The sequence below is a fragment of the Plectropomus leopardus genome, chromosome 18 (genome assembly GCF_026936395.1).
Source record: "Plectropomus leopardus strain MGB_pleo_1.0 chromosome 18, ASM2693639v1, whole genome shotgun sequence".
Classification (NCBI taxonomy): Eukaryota; Metazoa; Chordata; class Actinopteri; order Perciformes; family Serranidae; genus Plectropomus; species Plectropomus leopardus.
Genome location: NC_142193.1, coordinates 21,532,282 through 21,553,635, shown reverse-complemented (window position 1 = coordinate 21,553,635; position 21,354 = coordinate 21,532,282). Strand labels below are relative to the sequence as shown.

The 21,354-nt window shown below is 39.1% G+C and overlaps 2 protein-coding genes across 7 annotated transcripts in view; one reads left to right on the top strand and one right to left on the bottom strand.

Moving 5' to 3' along the window:
- The window catches only part of lmtk2 (lemur tail kinase 2), a 31,404-nt gene extending 21,744 nt beyond the window's left edge, over positions 1-9,660 (top strand). For both annotated transcript variants that reach the window (XM_042504367.2, XM_042504366.2), the window contains 6 exons: positions 913-1,034; positions 2,059-2,208; positions 2,326-5,377; positions 5,475-5,607; positions 6,268-6,519; positions 7,464-9,660. In XM_042504367.2, coding sequence (XP_042360301.2) covers positions 913-1,034; positions 2,059-2,208; positions 2,326-5,377; positions 5,475-5,607; positions 6,268-6,519; positions 7,464-7,492 — 3,738 coding nt within the window. In that variant the 3' untranslated portion in view covers positions 7,493-9,660. The remainder of the gene's footprint in view (positions 1-912; positions 1,035-2,058; positions 2,209-2,325; positions 5,378-5,474; positions 5,608-6,267; positions 6,520-7,463) is intronic.
- Positions 9,661-9,665: 5 nt separating this feature from the next.
- The window catches only part of tecpr1b (tectonin beta-propeller repeat containing 1b), a 69,740-nt gene continuing 58,051 nt past the window's right edge, over positions 9,666-21,354 (bottom strand). For 4 of the 5 annotated variants that reach the window (XM_088069427.1, XM_088069429.1, XM_088069428.1 and 1 more), the window contains 10 exons: positions 16,411-16,504; positions 16,210-16,306; positions 16,043-16,122; positions 15,901-15,957; positions 15,639-15,813; positions 14,222-14,357; positions 13,942-14,034; positions 13,117-13,223; positions 12,915-13,034; positions 10,568-11,663 (listed from right to left, as the gene is read on the bottom strand). In XM_088069427.1, the coding sequence (XP_087925553.1) occupies positions 11,523-11,663; positions 12,915-13,034; positions 13,117-13,223; positions 13,942-14,034; positions 14,222-14,357; positions 15,639-15,813; positions 15,901-15,957; positions 16,043-16,122; positions 16,210-16,306; positions 16,411-16,504 (1,100 nt within the window). In that variant the 3' untranslated portion in view covers positions 10,568-11,522. Of the gene's footprint in view, positions 9,810-10,567; positions 11,664-12,914; positions 13,035-13,116; positions 13,224-13,941; positions 14,035-14,221; positions 14,358-15,638; positions 15,814-15,900; positions 15,958-16,042; positions 16,123-16,209; positions 16,307-16,410; positions 16,505-21,354 lie in introns of those variants that run through there. The other variant, XM_088069430.1, reaches the window with a different exon arrangement.

Sequence of the window (21,354 nt, the reverse complement as noted above, 5' to 3'; positions counted from 1 at the left end):
TGAGAAACTTGGCCATCCTACCTCAGACTATTTTGGAACTTGGTGCTGCTGCCAAAAAGAAATGAAATGGGTTTTTGTGTTTTTTGTCTGTTTGTTCTTTTATGTGAAATTCTTCATGCGGCTGTTTTGGACAGGACTCCCTTAAAAAAAGATTTTGAATCTCAGTGAGACTATTCCTGGTTAAGTAACGGTTAAATGAATAAAAAATAAATACACTGAAAAGAGATTAGGATTATATTAGAATTATATAGTTTTCAACCTTATCAGAAAATGTGGCCTGTTAAATGTCCTCGTGACAATGAAATTCTGCCACAAGGCACATTTGAATAAGGGCTCAGTAGTTTGCTTTATGCTCAAAAAGAGCTTTATTTACCCTTGCCATTTTAATTTAGTCATTAAATGATTTCTTCTCACAATGGCTAACTCTACTTTATGAAACTGAACTTACGTTGCCCGTCTCAAGTCTGGCTTGTTGTTGTGCTCCAGATGCCCTCACAGAAAATAAATCGTTTTCATTACGGGCCGTGCAGTTGCAGTTGTTATCCTTTGATCAATTGCGTGTTTCACTGAAGAGATGAGATTGTCTTCTCTTGTAACTGGACACGCTGCATATGTCCCAAGGCAGTTCTGTCTTCTGCATTCCCTAAATACTGCTGATGCGTGAGTTTGGCTGTCTGAATTTAATACTCATAAGACAAGGTCACCCAGTAAATCTATTTCTGTAAAGAAAGGGAGAGGCAGAGAGGAGAGGGCACTGCCTCAATGAGAGCTAGTAAAAAGTCAAATTTCTTCTTTTGTAGAGAGCTTTTGATGAGCTGGTGTTTGTACAGTTATTTACAGTGTTTCTTAAAAAGTATTATAAAAGTAGCAAATGCAGTGTGTGACTCAATTGTTCTTATTATGTTACTATAGGAGGATTACATCATCACTGAGGATGATGTGTTTGCACCTCTTCGCTGGTTGGCTCCTGAGCTGGTGGGTGAGCGTCATGGGGGTGTGATTACTTTGGAGCAGACCAAGTCCAGCAATGTGTGGTAGGTACCAGACTGCAGCTCTTCACTGACACGAGAGGACGTTTTTAAAAGCCCATAACTCCTAATTACTGTAAGTGAACCTGATTATGATCCAGAGATATTTTAAAATGGCTCCTCTGAGAGAGCTGGAGTCATGTCCCATATTCAAAATAGGGCTGCGCATTTAGTCAAAATACTCAAAATACTATCACACTTGCAATATGGCCAAGTGCAATATCCAAATCGCAGGAGCTTCAATTTTTTGATAAAGGTAAAATATGTCACAAGATTCCATAATTAATGAAACATTTTCATGCTGCAGAGGTACACCAGCCTACAAATTATATTCCAGATGTGAAGGGAATATGCTTGTTTGGTACACACCCCAGCAAAAATCATATCGGCATCTTTTTTTTTTTTTTTGTGGGAAAAAATGCAAAAAGTGCAACTCATATTGCAGTTGGAATATCCGTCAAAATAAACACAGTATGATTTTTTTCCACATATCATGCAGCCCTAATCCAAATGCAAATGTAAAGAAAAATGCAATAAATTTCACCTCTGGCTCATTGCTGAGAAAACATGGCCTTCCTGCAAATACAGGATCTTGTAAATCCCAAACAATCTGGATAATTTCCAAATGAGTGAAAAAGACACTGACGCTGCACCAACGAAGCATCTCTCCACACTGTGCAATTTCTTCAGCGTACTTCACGTCTCATTGCCCAAATGCCTTTCAGTCATACATTGCAGTTACGTAACATAGTTTTAATCACAAGAGGCATATTTACCCTGGATAAAAATATGATCAGATTCACAATCTTCCCAACTAGTTTGTGTTTATATTTGGCTCTTGCTGTTATAACTGCTCATGTAATTTATTAATTTTACACAACTGTTTTTGTGGGGTTTGGTATTCAGCTCACCTCATAAAGTTTTATGGTTTTCAGTCAGGAGGTCAAGGTCTTTTGCTGAATTCGAAGAGCTTAAGATAATTTGTCCTGCAGTAAATTCCAACAGATCTTTTGTCCTCAATACTCCATAGGGCTTTGGGTGTCACATTGTGGGAGCTCTTTGAGAACGCTGCTCAACCATACCCCCATCTAACGGACCGAGAGGTTCTCAATCATGTGATCAAGGAGCAACAAGTCAAACTCTTTAAGCCACAGCTGGAGTTTCCATATTCTGACAGATGGTGAGTGGAATATGTCTTTAAAAAAATGTGAGCAGTATTTCTTAATTCAGGTTTTAAGTGATTTAAGTTATTAATTCAGTACTTTGACTGAAAAAGAGATTTTCCCTGTAATTGCAGGCACGAGGTCCTGCAGTTCTGCTGGCTATCTCCAGACAAGCGGGCCACGGCAGAGGAAGTGCACCGTTTGCTCATTTACTTGCGCATGCAAGGCCAGAAGGACATAGAAGAAGACTTTGAGCAACGCTGGGATGCTCTCAAACCTAACCCTTCCACACGGCAGACCACCGTCAGCCACTCCTCTTTCCCAATCTTGGAACAGTTTGCTGATGATGCCCTGCGACAAGAGATTGATGAAGTTCTTACCGTCACTGAAACTAGTAAAGGTCTCAGCTTTGAGTATGTTTGGGAGGCCGCCAAGCACGACCACTACGACGGCAGCCATGGACGTTCAAGCATGGACACAACATTGAACTATCACAGCATGTTCTTTCCTGTTTCCAGCGAAGACATCCAGGCTCATTTCCCCGATCCTTCAGCCAGAGCAGCGGGCACAGAAGGTGGAAACACTCCTTCAGGAATTCATGGAATTGTACCGGTATTTGACGCACAAAAGCCATCAAATGGGAATGAATATTACATTCAACTAGAGGAACCAGGGGAGAGCACTGTTGGGGAAGATGGAAATAGAGAACAAGACATGGACTTCAGTTCAGGCCGGCAAGACTTTGTTGTTCTCCAAGATGTCCGTCTGGATGAATCTAGCACCGACGCTGATTTTTTCCACCAAAGTATTGACTCCAAGGATTCCTATTTACCAGACAGCCACATCTGGTCGTCTCTTGAAAATGACAGTCCATACCACACTAACATTTTCACTGATGGGGGGTCCAAGCAAGAGGACTCTCCTTCCTGGAGAGAGAGTTTTATGGAGCTTCCAGAGCGCAATGGCAACCCTTTCCATGAAGCTGCACCTTTAGAAGTCCAGGATGTAGATACAGATAAAAGCAATGGGGACTCTTTTTTAGGGGATAGTTCAGAAGCTCCTCACCTTGTGGATTCTGTGGAAGTGGAGGGGGAGAAAACAGACGTGAAGAGGCTTCTGAACAGCGAAAAACTAACTGATAACTTTATGTTTCTCAAAGACCAGAACCTGATGAAAGGCGGATCAAGTTTCTCAAGTCCACAGGAGAACTTTCTTTTACCTGGCCTTGCTCATGAACCTGAAGAAAGATTCAAAATGAGTTCTTGGGACAACCTCGAGAACTTAGGCAGCTCAATCACAGCAGACACTTATGTAAAACCCGCAGCAAGTAGCACATCCTCTAGACAGGAGCTTTTAGAATCTCCAAGTACCAGCTTGGGGGAGTTTTGTCTGTCTCTGGTAAAAAATGAAACACTGGTGCCTTTCATTACAGTGGACACAGACGATAACACAAGCAACCAGCTGCCAGTTAGAAATAGTTCTTCCACCGAAGACCTTGGTCTGCTGCAATCCTCAGACAGAGGTAAAGACTCTGGTTTTGATTCTACCTCAGAGAGGTTTGAAGTTATCATCAGTCAAACTGATGGCCACACCCCCACGTTCTCTGAAAGTGCCACTACAGACTCATCGTGCACAGATGCCAAAATTCCCAGCCTTGAAGATGACCAAGGAACCTCACTGGATAACGTTCAGCCCATAGGAAGTCAAATTCCTGAAAACTTGCAAGTCCAAGCATCAGACAGCGGACAATGTGAAGACCTCACAAGTAACGATCTGCTGAGTGAGCTTATCGAGGATGCAGACGTAGAACTAGAAACCACTTTGTCTGACCATGAAGAATCCTTTATGGAAACTAATGGGGGCCCTATTAACAGATCTTCTCTGTTGGTCTCTGGGCCATCTTTGGACCAGATCAGCCAGGACAGTTTACTGGAAGACAGCATGTCCACCACTCTACCAACTGTAGATAACTCAGCTGAGACGCCGGACTCTTTAGACTCTCTCGACATCCACAGACTAGGTGACCAAGGAGAAGATCTGAGTGCTCAAACAGCCCAACACAAACTCCAGCCTCCATATAAAATATCAGACAGCGGGTATGAGACGGAGAACCTGGAGTCCCCTGAGTGGAACTCCCAGCCTAACGTTAAAGACCACTCTCCGGTAAAGAATGGCTCAAGTGTTTCCAAAGAAGAGGAGGAGACGGAGGAGCTCACAGCTGCGACAAATCTGATCCCGCCAGAAATCATCATCTCTGAAGTCGAGGGTGTGCTGGATGCTCAGAGCGAGGACCCGCAGCCAGATCATGTGGCTCCTGCTGAGGAGCCACTCATGGGCAGTAATTACAGAGACTCGGCCTACTTCTCAGACAATGAATCAGAACCTGAGAAGAAGACTGAAGAAATAGCTGCAGGAGGTTCTGGTGAAGTCACGTGGCTGAGGAACTCTACTGATGTGGTCAGCCGGGCTACTGGAGGTCCAACATTGGAGGTCAGTGCGGAGAAGAATGTAGATTCTTCATCTACCCAGCCTGAATCCTCTGTAGCAGCTGAAGCACAGGCCGATGGCGAAACGCCAGCTCATGTTGAGGGCGTATTACCAGTAGATGCAGACATCACAAAGAAATGCGAGAATGAGACAACAGAGTCTACGAACAGTCAGAATGAAGATGAAAACAAACCAGATTTGTTAAAAGACATTACATTCGCAGATCAACCAGATCCATCAGAAGATCTAGAAACGTCAACTCCACTTCCTCCAGTTGTTGCATCAAAGCCGGTGCCAGAGACCTCAGGTCACGCTAAACTAACCAGGACCTACGCCAGCGATGGTCATAAGATAAAAGAGCCGGACATGGAGGGGCGTTACCTGGGGAGGCGGGACGGCTCTGGTCAGGAGGACGGTGTAGACGCGGACGAGGAGGACGAGAACAGCGACGACTCCGATGAGGACATCCGTGGATACCAGCTACACAGCTCCAGCTCAGACAGCGAAGATGATACAGTGCATACGGTGCCACTTATTATCTCAGATGACAGCAGTTCAAAGAATTTGAAGAGCTTGTTGAAACCCACCTCGTTAAACATCCAGGCGTCGTCTCCGCCGTTTCCCACGAGGGGCAATGAAGATAACTCCAAAAGAGCTGTGTCTTTCTTTGATGATGTCACTGTCTACCTGTTTGACCAGGTAAAGTGAGGTCTATTTTGTCGTTTATTGCTTTAGTTATTGTAGGTGTAAGCAGCGAGACAACTTTCTAATTAAAATTCAACTCATTCTGATGTAGGAGACCCCCACCAAGGAACTGGGTGACCACTCCTCAGGCTCACACAATCAGACACCAGAGTTCAGCAGCCCAGTGCCCACTGCCAGCTACCTGAACCGCTTCACCAACTCTGAAAGCTCCACCGATGAAGAAGGTAACGCCAAAACCCATCACATGTGCAGCTGCTGGAAATTTGTCTTTCCTTAAAACGCCCTAACTCAGGGTTCACGCAGAGCCTTAAAAAGTCTTAAAAGGCATTGAATTCATTAATCTAAAAATAATGCCTTAATTAGTATTCAATTGACTTAAATTAATCTTTCATAAGTCTTATAAATGCTCAGACATGGGAAATAGGATTTTATGGGGTTTTTTTTCTGTTGTTGCATCGGAAAATCTCAAAATAATTTGTAACATCTATTTTCTTTTTCTTAAATGATTTATTAAATTCCTTTTCTTAAACTCATCATGTTGAGAATCCAAGCAGGGGAATCTCACGTGCAGATTGAGAAACACAAAGTTGTCCAGAAAACCGTCCAGAAACGCCAGATGTTTCCCACTTCTGTTGGTAAACCAAATAGATACTTTAATGATAGTATCTTAGGTTCATTGTCTTCCATGTGTTATACACTAAAAAGGGTTGTTTTTCCAACATTTGACATAGATGATGTAATGTTTTTCACTGGACACAAAAAAGGCAAAATAAAATTTCCTTCAATGTGGGTAAAAAAAGTTTTTCAAAAGTTTTAAAAAGTCTTAAATCTACTTTGCCCTAAGCTATAGGAACCCTGCTAACTCCCTCATTAAATTCCTGCAGGTGGTGGTTTTGAGTGGGATGATGACTTCTCCCCCGCGCCTGCTTTCCTACCCAAGACGGATAAAGACCCCGTATCAAAGACTATGTCCTCATCTGCAGCATCTCGCTTTTCCTCCCCGCCCCCTGCAGCAGGGCGTGTGCTGGAGCCCAGCTGGACCAGCTCCTCAAACTACTCCCGCTTCTCCATCTCACCTGCCAACATCGCCAGCTTCTCCCTGACACATCTCACCGATTCTGACATCGAACAAGGAGGCAAGTTTAGCATGCAGTCGCACCAAAACCTGTATGGTTTTTTTACACAGGCATAAAGGAATAGTTCCACACTTTGGGCTGATTTGCTCTCCTAGATGATAACATTGACACCACTGTCATATCTGTACAGTAAATATAAAGCAGAAGGTCATCTTCGCAGTGTCCGACAACAATCCAGAGTGTTACTGCACCTGGCTGAGAAATAGTCCAGCACAAAACCCCCCGAAAAACTTTTTTTTTTCCACAGATATAACAAATTAGATGTAGGTGTTAATTCCAGTGATGCTAGTGGATTTACTTTCTCTTTGCACAGAGCCAGGCTATCTTTTTACAGTGTTAATGCTAAACTAAGTGACCCCGTTTCGGCTGTAGCTTCATATTTACCGTACACATGAAATATTGATCTTTTCTCTAAGCTAGACATAAAATATGTGTGTCCCAAAATGTCAAACTGTTCCTTTAAAAATGCTTCATTGTCATTGCATGCTTAATGTCTTCATATACATTTCTTTGTGCAAAGTTATAAAGATAATTAATTTTACAGTTTATTTAGGTGTATATATCATTAGGTGCGTTTACATGGAACCTCATATTCCGCTAACAATCAGAGTAAAAATGCGTCATGTGACCACATCAGTTGGAGGAGACTGGCCTGATCAGAAGGAATCGGGATGAGAGGGGAGGTTAAAATGTTTGATAATCCATTTATTAAGAAATATTGTCACCTAATAACCATGTAAATGCTTACTTCTACTGTTTCTCTCCGATTGAAATACATTTTTTCTGCCCAATTTCCCCACATGGAGGTAATATTAGGTGATGGAGCTGGTTTTACATGTACCACGCTCATTAGGCCTTATAATAACATGAAATAGATATGCTTACATAATATCCATCATCAGTTGATGATATGCATAACTCTTCATCTTTTTTGTTCACCTCAGGAAGCAGCGAAGATGGAGAGAAGGACTAGTGTGACACATTTCCATCACACTGTTAAAAAAACGAACCTATACTCGCACTTTTTGGGAATGGAGAACGGCTGAATAAGGACAAATGACGCGGTTTGTGGGGCAAACCGTGGATGCTTCTCTCAGGCAGAACTGCTCTTAAGCTACACGGAGACGGCCATGAGAACAACGAGTTTTAGCAAATAAAGACAAACGAGGCCCAGCTCCACTCTGAGCCACATCACCTCTCCAGCTACATCAGTGTGTGTGATTTCAGTTCAGTGCAATTCCACTTGGGGAAAAAAAAAAAACAAAGTTTCTAAATGTTTGCTTTAAAGACTCATCAAGCGCATTCCAGATGTTTGGCTGCTTCTTTTTGTGTGTGTCTAAGTGCACTCATTTCCCAGGACTTTTGCATCACCAAAAAATGAGAAACAAAAAAAAGAAAAAAAAAAAAAAGACTTTTATGCTCTGAATTCAACACACTGGGCTGACAAACGCATCACTACAGCCAAATAGGAATAAGCTCTTTGATTTCAGCAGACCTAAAACTGAAGCTTTTTCTCTAAATTTGTCATTTTGCTCCTTCATGTTGTGCGATTATTTCAGTGGTTGCCTCTTTTGGAAGAGTCATTTGTTTTTTTGTAACCTCTCGTTGGGTGTTCGTCACTGTCTCCTAATGGGAGAGAAATTATGTGGTATCCTTCTTTAGCAGCATTTGATTAAGAAGGTTGAGATTTACCTTAACTAAAAATCCCTCATCTGCAGAGGGGACACGCTGTGTGTTCCTTTATTTTAGTGTGAAAGGAACATTTACAGTAAGTAGTTTCATATTTTTGAGACATCTCGGTGAGAATGGAAGGTGTTTCCAGGGGTGGATTGTCTTGTTAATCCTTGCAGAGGTGAAACTTAAAAGACAAGTTATTCATTTTGTAACGCTTCATTTTATGCTCCGAAATGTGCAGGAAGTTGCTCCGATGGTTTTGACTACGTCACTGGATCTTATCACAGTGCCTGTGATGCTGTAAAGTCAGCTGCACTCCTCCATTTAATATCACTACAAAATTCCAATTTACACTTTTAGTGTGTAAAAAGAAAAAAAAAAGTGGGAGATTTTATTTTTTAAATGTCAGAATGAAGAAATGTTAATGAGCTGTTTGTAATGTTAATGAGCTGTTTGTAAACAAATGTGCAATGACTTTCATTAACCAGTTGAAATCTGAGTTCATCGGACGACGCGGGCGAACGTGATTGCGTTTCTTCAGCAATGTGCAGGGACTTGAAGCTTCATAAAATTCACTACTAGAACAAAACACTGCTGCTTATCAGTGTCATGAACAGAGTTGTATGCCTTTTGTTTTTTTTTTTTACTTTGTGTCAAACTTAATGAACCTGTTCAGATGGCATTTTTATTTCCTCCTTAAGGACCCCTCGTCCGGTCGCGTTTTTGGGCATCTCGTCATATCTTATCATTTGCAGGCCTCTGGGGCTGTACAGGGTTGGTTGGGGATGTGATCAGTTTCTGTATAGAAGCTTAATGCAAATTGTTGTGGATCAAGATATGCTTTCCTTCAAGATTTCATGTACAGCTATAAAAACACAGTTCCTATAACTGTAAGTTATACAGTTGCTGGATGTTTGTTTCCGTTTAATGACTCAAAACACCTTAAAGATTTTGTCACAGATGAACAGTTATACTTCACCTGTAGTAGATAACACCCCCTCCCTCCCCTACAGAAGGCACTGTATCTTAGATAACCTCTTTTAAAAACCAGCAGTCTGTGCTTCAGTTAAACTTGAACATTTATTTAAGGAAATCTTGTTTTATTTGACTACAGTATACATTTGCTTAATCTTGCACATTTGAGAAATGTAACTTAATGTTGAACTGTACTGATGTATGTAAATGTAAATTTTTTTTCTTTTGTCTGTAAATGGGAAATGACTTAAGTGAGTTCTAGGTATGAGGTTTTCATTTTGTAAAGCTGAGTTGATCAGAGGGACATATCACAGTCATCAGCTAAAAGCAGATAAATTAAGACACAAAAAGCAGATGTGAATTCATTCTGTCCTTTAAACTTGTAGATTTTAAAAAATATTTTTACTTCATATTTATCATGCTTAGTGTAATTGAATGAAATGTTTATAATTACACTGTTTAATATGAAAATAAATGCAAATGAACTTCTAATGTATGTCCTCTTTGACATTTTTCAGTGTGGTTGCTGCACATAGTGAGGCGATGTGTTGCGATGCAGTCTGGTGTCCTGTTGGTCGTCCAGCAGGGCAGGGTCGACCCTTGGCTGCAAAAACTTGCTCTGAGGATGTGGAAGGTAATCACTGTGGTGGGAAGGAGCCAGAGTTAGTGTTGGAGGTAGATGGCAGGTCGGCCTCAGTCCCCAGGATCGACAGAATAACATAAAACAGCAGTAAAATTCTTTAGGACAAAGTCAATTTACAACAGAACGAGAATGTCCCAGTCAACACGGTGTGCACAAAGTCATGTTTCTAACATAAAACAGTGCCAAAGTATCATGAGATTCAAGCTGTTTGATTCGCACTGGCACACAAACCTAAGCACATGGATAAGTCATCTTTAAAATCAGCTGTTTAACTCTTTGAACCCCCAACATATTGGCTTGACGTCTTTCAAAAACGTGGGCAATGAGCTACTTAACAAGACTGGCTCCAAAATTTGCGAGAAAAATTACCTTAAAATAAGCAAAAAAGGAGAAGTAAAAACAAAAAGAACAAAAGAACTTATTTTTTTCTGTTTAAGATATGTAATTATTAGAATTATAATTAAAATGTAGTTTCTGGACATTTTCCTGTTTTTTTGGGGTTTTTTTTGATAATATGTAATAACCTCCCCACAGCTGATTTTCAAGGTATTTTCTTGTCACCTTGAACTATTTTGCATTTGGGAACATTTCTTGCAAAGTCTCTCATTGCCTTTTCCCATGTTTTCAAAATAAGTCAGGTCCCAGAGGCTTAAATGCTTTTGAAAGGCGTCTGAACGCAGCACTACAAAACTGATGTCAAAGTGCGGTCAACTTGTTTTCCAGACAGACTAAAATGATGTCAAGCATTGTAAAGCATTATTTTTACACTTTTATTTCACATTTCAATGCCCTTTGTAAGATGAATGTCGAGTCTTGGTGACATTCAGACCTGCTGTGGAATTTCAACAGTCACGGTCATTTATCGTGATCATAGCAGTGAAGTGGATGAATATAATACTGACAGGAAGAACTTTACTTATTGCAGGAGGGTAGAGAGGTATCATCTGGTAATGCAGACTGAACTTTCCATTTTTTTCTATGCAGTTAGTTTAAGAGTATTAAGTTTACCTGAAATGTAAAGATCTCAAATTTTGCAGGTCCCTTTAAAAAAGCCGTCAAATATTTGAAAGGCCTGTGGTAGCAATCCAGGCAAAAAACACTCCATTGCAAACTTATAATAGTCCAACACATATGGAGAAACAAAATCCAACAAATGCATAATAAATAAATAAATAAATAAATAAACAGATCCCATGCAAATGACAGGCAAAGACAAACAAAAACAAGATTCTAGACAGACAGTTCAGGCTACAGTGGGATTGTTTGTTTGAAGACAAGTTTAGTACCCAAGCCGTAGCCCTTTATCGTAGTCCCACCCTCTTAGGTTTTCACCAGATATTGTATAGAAGAATAAAAGCTATTGCTAGATCCCAAAACACCCGGTAGCCAAAGCCTAGAAAGAGCAAACACATGCACTCACTCTTGAGTTTTTTATCCCACAAGACATCAGGATCCATTAAATGTTCTTGTGCTCCCTTTTCTGTTTTGTCATCGCTGCTTGCTGACGAAATTTCTGCCCGGGAAACAAGCCAGGGGGAGTAACATTCATCCATCGATCCGATCTGACCAAAATATACTTTCTAATTTCAGTGGTATGATTGTGCATTCCCTTTAAATGAAGGGATAAGGGCCTGTGGGAAAGTTCTTAGCAGACGAATGTGAATCCAGGCACGAACAGGGCTGGGGAGGAGGGGGAGGAGGGGGAGCGGTGCTACACACCCACAGCGTTCCCGTTCACCTGGGTCGGAGGCCGTGGGGGGACGGGGCTGCGGGGGGATCCGACAGGAGGAGGGTGGGGGGCGCGAGGAGCCTCTGCTGAGTTGCCCCTTACACTGATGTGCTCCCATCCTCCCTGGAGGTCAAACACGTAGAAACGACAGTCAGGAGTTGAAAATGACAGAACTGCGTGTGCACAGCTGCAAGCATGCTCGACTTGAATGCACAGATCTTCCCATAATGTTCTTAGCTTACTTGCATGTTACTGAACTTATGCACTAGAGGGCACTAACAAGTCCACCGTATACTTTTAAGAGAGCACGTTTTAGGCCTCAGTAAATCTAGTTAGTAAAATAAAATAATGAAGGAAAAAAATGTAATAAACTGGATGAGTAATTTGCATACTCCAGTACAGTACAGTACAATACAGTACAATGTCAAGCTAAAATTTGGGTGTTATTTTGTGATCCAGAAAACTTTTATTTGCACTATTTAATATTTAGGCAATAATCAGACTGATGAGCTGCACACTGTATGAGTAATTTTTGTGCAACTTTTCGATGTAAAAGAGATTATTATTTTATATTTTAAAGATAGGTCTGCATCAAATGTGTCTTAGTCCTCCACTGAAAATAGTCCCAAATAGATGCACCATTTTTTCCTGTTTGAGTTATGTGTGAAAAAAACTACAGTGCCCAGCAGTTTTAGGAAACTACTTACTTTAAAAAAAAAAACAAACTATATATTTGTGAGCAGTTTTTAAATATTTACATCTGGAGGAGGAACCAACAGTTTGGGGCAAAGTACCAAAGTATTTTAAGAGACGAACATTGTATTAATTGGATTTAATTTGACAACAAGAAAATATGTTTCTTTCGTATATATTTCAAGTTCCATTTTAATTCCTCGAGTGCTAGCATTATAAACGTACTAAAGATTCAGTTTACTTTTATATAAAAAAAAACTTTTTGTCAAATTTGCTAAAACTGAAGTGCATGCGACAGATAGTCATCCACTAGACTCCTCAGCAGCCTGAAGAAAAAAAAAACAATCAAGATTTTTGTTATTGCATCGCCTATTTCTTCAGATGTTGTTTTCAGATACATATCTTAGTGTGTTAACAGTGCACCTAAATATGTTTCTGAAAAGTGAGAAACAAGTTATGCAGTAACAGAATCTTGATTCATATTTGATCAGCGCTGCAAATTTGAGCAGTGTTAGACAGGATTGACAGCTTCGTAACAGACTCCTTGGCCCTGATTGGTTGTTTTAGTTAATGTGCAGTGATGACATCAGAAGCAACAAGAGTTTTAAGGTAAGTGTTTTATTTTACTTTCACATTATTATTAAAATATGCATTGCAGGGACTTAATGATAATGAACTCACCCCTATACCATAGTCCCAGGACTGGCCCTTGGGTTGCATGGGTCCTAACCCCAGCCTGTGACAGACGGCTCCGGGAGTCTCAGAGGGGAAACCTGGAACTCCATCTGCTATGATCCACACCTGAAGAGAGCAACAGCACTGAGCCAAACACCAGCCATTCAAGGTTTACTATCAACTTCCTGTCCACTGTGGTTGTACTGACCTGGTCCAGCGGTCCCACAGAAACCTTGGTGACATTGTTTGAGATGAGCTCCCACGCAGAGCCCTGAGGATAGCTGGGGGTGAGGCCCTGTCTGTACCACAGGTTACCTGCACAAAGATAAAATAAAAATAGATTTTAAGATGATGTAAAAAAAAAGTCCAAGTAAAGTATGTCGGAAAAAAAGTTAAAAAATTCATACTATAGTGTGTGGAAAAAAGTTAAAGCATAGTACGAATGTTGAAAAAACATATTAAAGTATGTCGAAAAAGTCACAGTATAGTATGTCGGAAAAAGACGAACTAAAATATGTTCAAAACTGTAAATGTTTTATTGACATACTATAGTATGACTTTTTCTTTTTCAACAATTACTAAGTCATAGTGTAGTATGTAAAAAAAATTGTAAAAAAAAAATTGTATGTCTGAAAAAAGTCATTGTAAAATATGATCAAATAGTAATTGTATACTATATCAAAGGAGTCATATTATAGTATGTTCACAAAAAAATCATAGTATGTTGAAACAAGTCATGGTAAAATATGTACAAAATAGTAATCGTATATGTTGAAAAAGTCATAATATAGTATGTCGAAAAAAGTAATCGCATAGTTTGTTAAAAAGTCCTTGTATGTATGTCAGAAAAAAATGTTAAAAAGTCATAGTATGTAAAAAAAAAAGAAGAAAAAAGTCATAGTCAGTCAGTATGTAGAAACAAAACTCATAGTATAGTATGTCAAAAAAGTAATAGCATATTTTGTTAAAAAAAAGTCATAGTATAGTATGTTGATTAAGTGTTTAGGTCTAATAATAATAATCTAATACTCACTGTTTTCATCCACAGCAAAGACAGAGGTCCGTCCAACAGACAGCTGTCTGAGAGTCTGCTTGGGGGGAGACGGGATGTGGTACCAGCATTCTCCTGTAGAGGGACGAGAGCGCTGGAGGTTTACCGGCTGCTGCGTGATCTCAAACACTAAAACCTTCAGGGGCTTTTAATGCTGCATGCAACATTTGAATTTTTGATGATGCATTGCAGATTTCCAGACTTTTGGTCTTGCAGATGTGATACTGTACAACATAACTGAAGTTTCACATCTTTCACCAACCTGCAGGATTTTGTGGGGAAACAGAGCCTCTGTAGAAAACAGCTCCGTCCTTGGCGATCGCCCATACCTGGTTGGCTCCGCCGATGCTGATAGACTTAAAAGGCTGGTCTGTGCCCACATGGAGCCAGGAGCTGCCCTGTCAGGTCAGAAACACTGGACTTAAAAAGATTTGTTGTTTTCAGCACTAGTTACCTTAACATGCACAAAAGATTCAGTATTTTGCTCTTATTCCAAAAACGATAACATTCCTGCTGACCTGTGCACATGGCTGATAAAAATTAATATTCCACTTATATTCCCGTTGGCATGCAGCTGTGCATACAACAATCTGCATGCCCTAACATGTTTATTTTGTCAAAATATGGAAAACAGGTGGAGCAGCTTGTGCCCTTTTGCTTTTTTGCATCAAAATAGGATTTTCATCGTCGGTAGACTTGTTAAACTGTGTAAACAAAGCCTTCCCCTTTCATTCCTCACCTCATTTTGAAAAGGTAAGCATTGTGATATTTGCAAACATCCAAAATCCTGATAATATCCAAGTTCATAATGTTTAGTATGTTAAAAGTATTTGTACTAAGTATGTGTGTTTGGAACTGTTGGCTTGTTTGTCTGTGTGATGCATATTCAGAATGTGTTGCATACTTGTCCAAATAATGCCCCTAAAACCTGAATAATACCGACATACCCCACATGCTGTCACTGAAAATACTGCATTCAGAAATAGGCCTAATTTGGATTATGCTGTTTACATGACCCGTGTCAAATTCATAAAATTGTCATATTCTGAATAATAGAAGAGAATATTAGGTAGTGGTCACTGCTTTAAATTAAAACAATAAAATGATAACCATGATGTAATTTGAACATATGAGTTTTTTATGTTAATTTGGACAACATATAACTATAATATGACTTTTTTAATGGTATTTTGGATGACATATTAGACAGTGATTTTTATAATGCTATTTTGGACGACACTCTACTATGAATTTTTAATGATGATGATGATGATGATATACTATAGTACGACTTTACTGTAACTTTTCTATGATATTTTGGACAACAAACTATACTTAGACATCTTCATTCCATTTTTGACGACATACTATACTATTACTCTTTTCTGCTTTTTGTGGACGATGGTGTATACTTTGATTTTTTTATATGCTATTTTGGTTGACATACTACAACCTTTTTTTCTGCTAATAATAGTGGAATATTAATACACATGTAAACATGGTCACTGTTTGCAGAGAAAACATGAATGCAAACTGACAATTTAAAGGAACAACAACGATCATGATGTAAGAGTCTTAGATCGAGGAATATTCAGCAAATTTAGAAATCTTTCCTGCTGCGCTCACTGTAAATCTAAAAGTAACTGTAAATGTTTACTGTCAGTTATTCTGTTTCTCACCGCAGGGTTTTGGGGGCTGACTCCCAGGCGACACAGAACATCTCCCTTGTCACTGAGGGCCCAAACGGGGACCTGCTCCATCCTGCTTTGAGCCAGGCATGGCATCAGAGAGATGTCACTCAGACGGATGGGCGGCACCTGCTGCCACGGACCTCTCACTGTGATCTTACACTTCCTGTATGTGAGTATGTGATTATTTTTTTTTACATCTTAAGAAACTGTGAGTTACATGTGACAGAAATGTGTGACAGAGTTTGATTACCTCGTCCATCTTCTGCGCCTGACAAAGTCTTTCATGGTTTTGTGGCCGTGAAAAGTCCTGTAGGGACAGAAGTCAGACAAATGAAACACCTCTCTCTTACTTTTTTTTTTTTAACAACGTGAAAAAAATAATTGTAACATACACAGGGAAGTCTGCAGCGTACTGCCAGCCTTCTTTGTCTGTCCCTCCAGGGACGTTGTAGTCCACAGCCCACTCTGACACCTAAACACAGTGTGGTGGTGGAGAATCAGCCGGTGATGAAACACAAAAACGTGTTTGTAGGAAGAACTGTTAATCAATGCCACCTACCCAGGACCACTGAGGGGAGGGCGGGTGCGTGTTGCCTTTGGTGCACTCCTTCAGTCCGCTCTCATCACTCCACATGGGTCGGTCAGTGGGAAGTCCTCTGGAGCCAAAGAACCCAAAAATGTAATGTTATAAGAGTAGCCAGAAACTCAAGCTAAACTGCAAAGACTTCAATGAACTTTTTAAAAGCTGAAATGTTCCTACTTGTCTGTGTATCCCGTCATAGGGTTCCATCTTTGATTTTCATACACGTGAACACTCCTGACATCCGTCTGCTGATGCCTCTGAACTGCGTCTCCTGCAGCGAGCACAAACATGGACAATAATTGGTAGGTGATACATTGTTAAACATTGTGTGTGTATGCATGACTGGACAGCTCGAATCTCTGACAACGCTTAAGCAACTGCACGTAAAACTACAAGCTGTTAGAAGAAGACTGATTCTCTTTTAGACGTTAAGCAAATAATTAAATGTAAAGGTGAAATAAATTCAGCATTGAAAGATCCAGTATGTAGAATTTAGAATGATAGCGCAACGCAAAATAACTTTTTTGTGTTTTTAGCTGTTTTATTGTACCTCTCTGTTTGTATTTTGATGTTGTTGTTTGTATGGCTGAAAACAACATAGTATAGCTTGTAGAGACACGTCATAGTATAGCATATCGGAAAAAAGGCCAAATACGTCATAATATAGCATGTGCAAAAAATGGCCGAAAACGACATAGTATAGTTTGTCAAACAATGTCAAATTTTGACATGTTGAAAAAATGGCTGAAAATGACATGTTATAGCTTGTAGAGACACGTCATAGTAGAGCATGTCGAAAAAAAAGGCCAAAAATGTCATAATATAGCATGTCGAAAAAAGTGGCCGAAAACGACATAGTACAGTATGTAGAAAAATGTAAAATTTTAGAATGTTGAAAAAAATGGCTTAAAACGACATAGTATAGTATGTTGAAAAATGTCGAATTGTGTCGAATCGAATAGACTCTAAATGTCGAATCGAAAAAATGGAATTCCATTTTCCACTACACTATGAAATGTCTGTATGAGCTATAATATGTTTTTTCCCCCATTTCTTATACAATAACGCATCTCTACAAGCTATTCCATGTCATTTTCAGCAGTTTTTGGGAGCAGCCAAAATTGGACTTTTTCAAAATAGTATAGTTTTTCCTTTTTGGCCAATTTTTTTGACATGCTAAATTATGAGGTTTTCAGTCCTTATTCGCACTTTGTATACAATGACACGCCTCCACAAGCTATTCTATGTCATTATTCTGTGTGATTTTGAGCACTTTTTAGGAGGGGTCAAAATTTGACAATTTTCAACATACTATTGCCTTGTTGGCCATTTTTTGACATGCTAACTTATGAGGTTTTTGGCTTTTTTCTGCCTTAATTCCCACTTTGTATTCTTTGACTTGTCTATATAAGCGATTCCATGTCATTTTAAGCAGTTTTTAGGAGGGGTCAAAATTTGTCTTTTTTCGACACACTATACTATTGCCTTGGTGGCAATTTTTTTGATGTGCTAAATTATGAGGTTTTTGGCCCTTTTCATACATTATTCCCACTTCGTATATTATGACGCGTCTCTAGAAGCTATTCTATGTAGTTTTCAGCAGTTTTTAGGAGGGGTCAAAATTTGACTTTTGTTGCCATACTATACTATTGCCTTGTTGCCCATTTTCCCAACATTCTAAATTATGAAGTTTTTGGCCCTTTTCATACATTATTCCCATTTTTTATACTATGGCACGTCTCTAGAAACTTTTCTATGGCGTTTTAAGCTGTTTTTAGGAGGGGTCAAAATTTGACTTTTTTCGACATACTATACTATTGCCTTGGTGGCTGTGTTTTTGTGACATGCTAAATTATGAGGTTTATGGCCTTTTTATGCCTTCACTCCCACTTTGTATGCTATGATGCAACTCTACAAGCTAGATATTCTATGCCTTTTCAAAATTTGACTTTTTTCGACATACTATACTATTGCCTTGTTGGCCGTTTTTTCGATGTGCTAAATTACGACGTTTTTGGCCTTTTTCATACATTATTCCCATTTTTTATACTATGATGCCTCTCTAGAAGCTATTCTATGCTGTTTTCAGCAGTTTATAGGAGGGGTCAAAATTTGACTTTTTTCGACATACTATACTATGGCCTTGGTGGCCATTTTCTCGATGTGCTAAATTATGAGGTTTTTGGTCTTTTTCATAAACTATTCCCATTTTGTATACTATGACGCGTCTCTAGAAGATATTCTATGCCTTTTTCAGCAGTTTTTAGGAGGGGTCAAAATTTGAATTTTTTCGACATACTATACTATTGCCTTGTTGGCCGTTTTTTCGATGTGGTAAATTACGATGTTTTTGGCCTTTTTCATACATTATTCCACTTTTTTATACTATGACACGCGTCTCTAGAAGCTATTCTATGGTGTTTTAAGCTGTTTTTAGGAGGGTCAAAATTTGACTTTTTCGACATACTATACCTTGGTGGCGTGTTTTGTGACATGCTAAATTATGAGGTTTATGGCCCTTTTATGCCTTTTATGCTTTCACTCCCACTTTGTATGCTATGATGCAACTCTACAAGCTATTTTATGCTGTTTTCAGCAGTTTTTAGGAGGGGTCAAAATTTGACTTTTTTCGACATACTATACTATTGCCTTGGTGGCCGTTTTTTTTTTGACATGCTAAATTATGAGGTTTATGGGCTTTTTATGCCTTTATTCCCACTTTGTATACTATGACCCGTCTCTAGAAGCTATTCTGTGGCGTTTTAAGCAGTTTATAGGAGGGGTCAAGAATTGACTTTTTTCGACATACTATGCTATTGCCTTGTTGGCCGTTTCTTTTTTGACATGCTAAATTATGAGGTTTATGGCCTTTTTATGCCTTCACTCCCACTTTGTATGCTATGATGCAACTCTACAAGCTATTTTATGCTGTTTTCAGCAGTTTTTAGGAGGGGTCAAAATTTGAAGTTTTTCGACATACTATACTATTGCCTTGGTGGCCGTTTTTTTGATGTGCTAAATTATGACGTTTTTGGCCTTTTTTCGTACATTATTCCCACTTTTTATACTATGATGCGTCTCTAGAAGCTATTCTATGCCTCTTTCAGCAGTTTTTAGGAGGGGTCAAAATTTGACTTTTTTCGACATACTATACTATTGCCTTGGTGGCCATTTTTTCGATGTGCTAAATTATGAGGTTTTTGGTCTTTTTCATACACTATTCCCATTTTGTATACTATGATGCAACTCTACAAGCTATTTTATGCTGTTTTCAGCAGTTTTTAGGAGGGGTCAAAATTTGACTTTTTTCAACATACTATACTATTGCCTTGGTGGCTGTTTTTTTTTGACATGCTAAATTATGAGGTTTTTCAGCTTTGTCTGCCTTTATTCCCACTTTGTATACTATGACCCGTCTCTAGAAGCTATTCTATGGCGTTTTAAGCTGTTTTTAGGAGGGGTCAAAATTTGACTTTTTTCGACATACTATACTATTGCCTTGGTGGCTGTGTTTTTGTGACATGCTAAATTATGAGGTTTATGGCCTTTTTATGCCTTCACTCCCACTTTGTATGCTATGATGCAACTCTAGAAGCTATTCTATGTAGTTTTAAGCTGTTTTTAGGAGGGGTCAAAATTTGACTTTTTTCGACATACTATACTATTGCCTTGGTGGCTGGTTTTTTTTGACATGCTAAATTATGAGGTTTTTCAGCTTTGTCTGCCTTTATTCCCACTTTGTATACTATGACCCGTCTCTAGAAGCTATTCTGTGGCATTTTAAGCAGTTTATAGGAGGGGTCAAAATTTAACTTTTTTCGACATACTATACTATTGCCTTGTTGGCCGTTTTTTTTTGACATGCTAAATTATGAGGTTTTTGGCATTTTTCATACACTATTCCCATTTTGTATACTATGATGCAACTCTACAAGCTATTTTATGCTGTTTTCAGCAGTTTTTAGGAGGGGTCAAAATTTGACTTTTTTCGACATACTATACTATTGCCTTGGTGGCTGTGTTTTTGTGACATGCTAAATTATGAGGTTTATGGGCTTTTTATGCCTTTATTCCCACTTTGTATACTATGACGCGTCTCTAGAAGCTATTCTATGTAGTTTTAAGCTGTTTTTAGGAGGGGTCAATATTTGACTTTTTTCGACATACTATACTATTGCCTTGGTGGCTGTTTTTTTGACATGCTAAATTATGAGGTTTTTCAGCTTTGTCTGCCTTTATTCCCACTTTGTATACTATTACGCATCTCTAGAAGCTATTCTATGTAGTTTTAAGCTGTTTTTAGGAGGGGTCAAAATTTGACTTTTTTCGACATACTATACTATTGCCTTGGTGGCCGTGTTTTTGTGACATGCTAAATTATGAGGTTTATGGCCTTTTTATGCCTTCACTCCCACTTTGTATGCTATGATGCAACTCTACAAGCTATTTTATGCTGTTTTCAGCAGTTTTTAGGAGGGGTCAAAATTTGACTTTTTTCGACATACTATACTATTGCCTTGGTGGCTGTGTTTTTGTGACATGCTAAATTATGAGGTTTATGGCCTTTTTATGCCTTCACTCCCACTTTGTATACTATGACGCGTCTCTAGAAGATATTCTATGCCTTTTTCAGCAGTTTTTAGGAGGGGTCAAAATTTGACTTTTTTCGACATACTATACTATTGCCTTGGTGGCCGTGTTTTTTTGACATGCTAAATTATGAGGTTTTTCAGCTTTGTCTGCCTTTATTCCCACTTTGTATACTATGACTCATCTCTAGAAGCTATTCTATGTAGTTTTAAGCTGTTTTAGGAGGGTCAAAATTTTACTTTTTCGACATACTATACTATTGCCTTGGTGGCTGTTTTTTTGACATGCTAAATTATGAGGTTTTTCAGCTTTGTCTGCCTTTATTCCCACTTTGTATACTATGACCCGTCTCTAGAAGCTATTCTATATGTTTTAAGTTGTTTTTAGGAGGGGTCAAAATTTATCTTTTTTCGACATACTATACTATTGCCTTGTTGGCCGTTTTTTTTTGACATGCTAAATTATGAGGTTTTTGGCCTTTTTCATACACTATTCCCATTTTGTATACTATGATGCAACTCTACAAGCTAT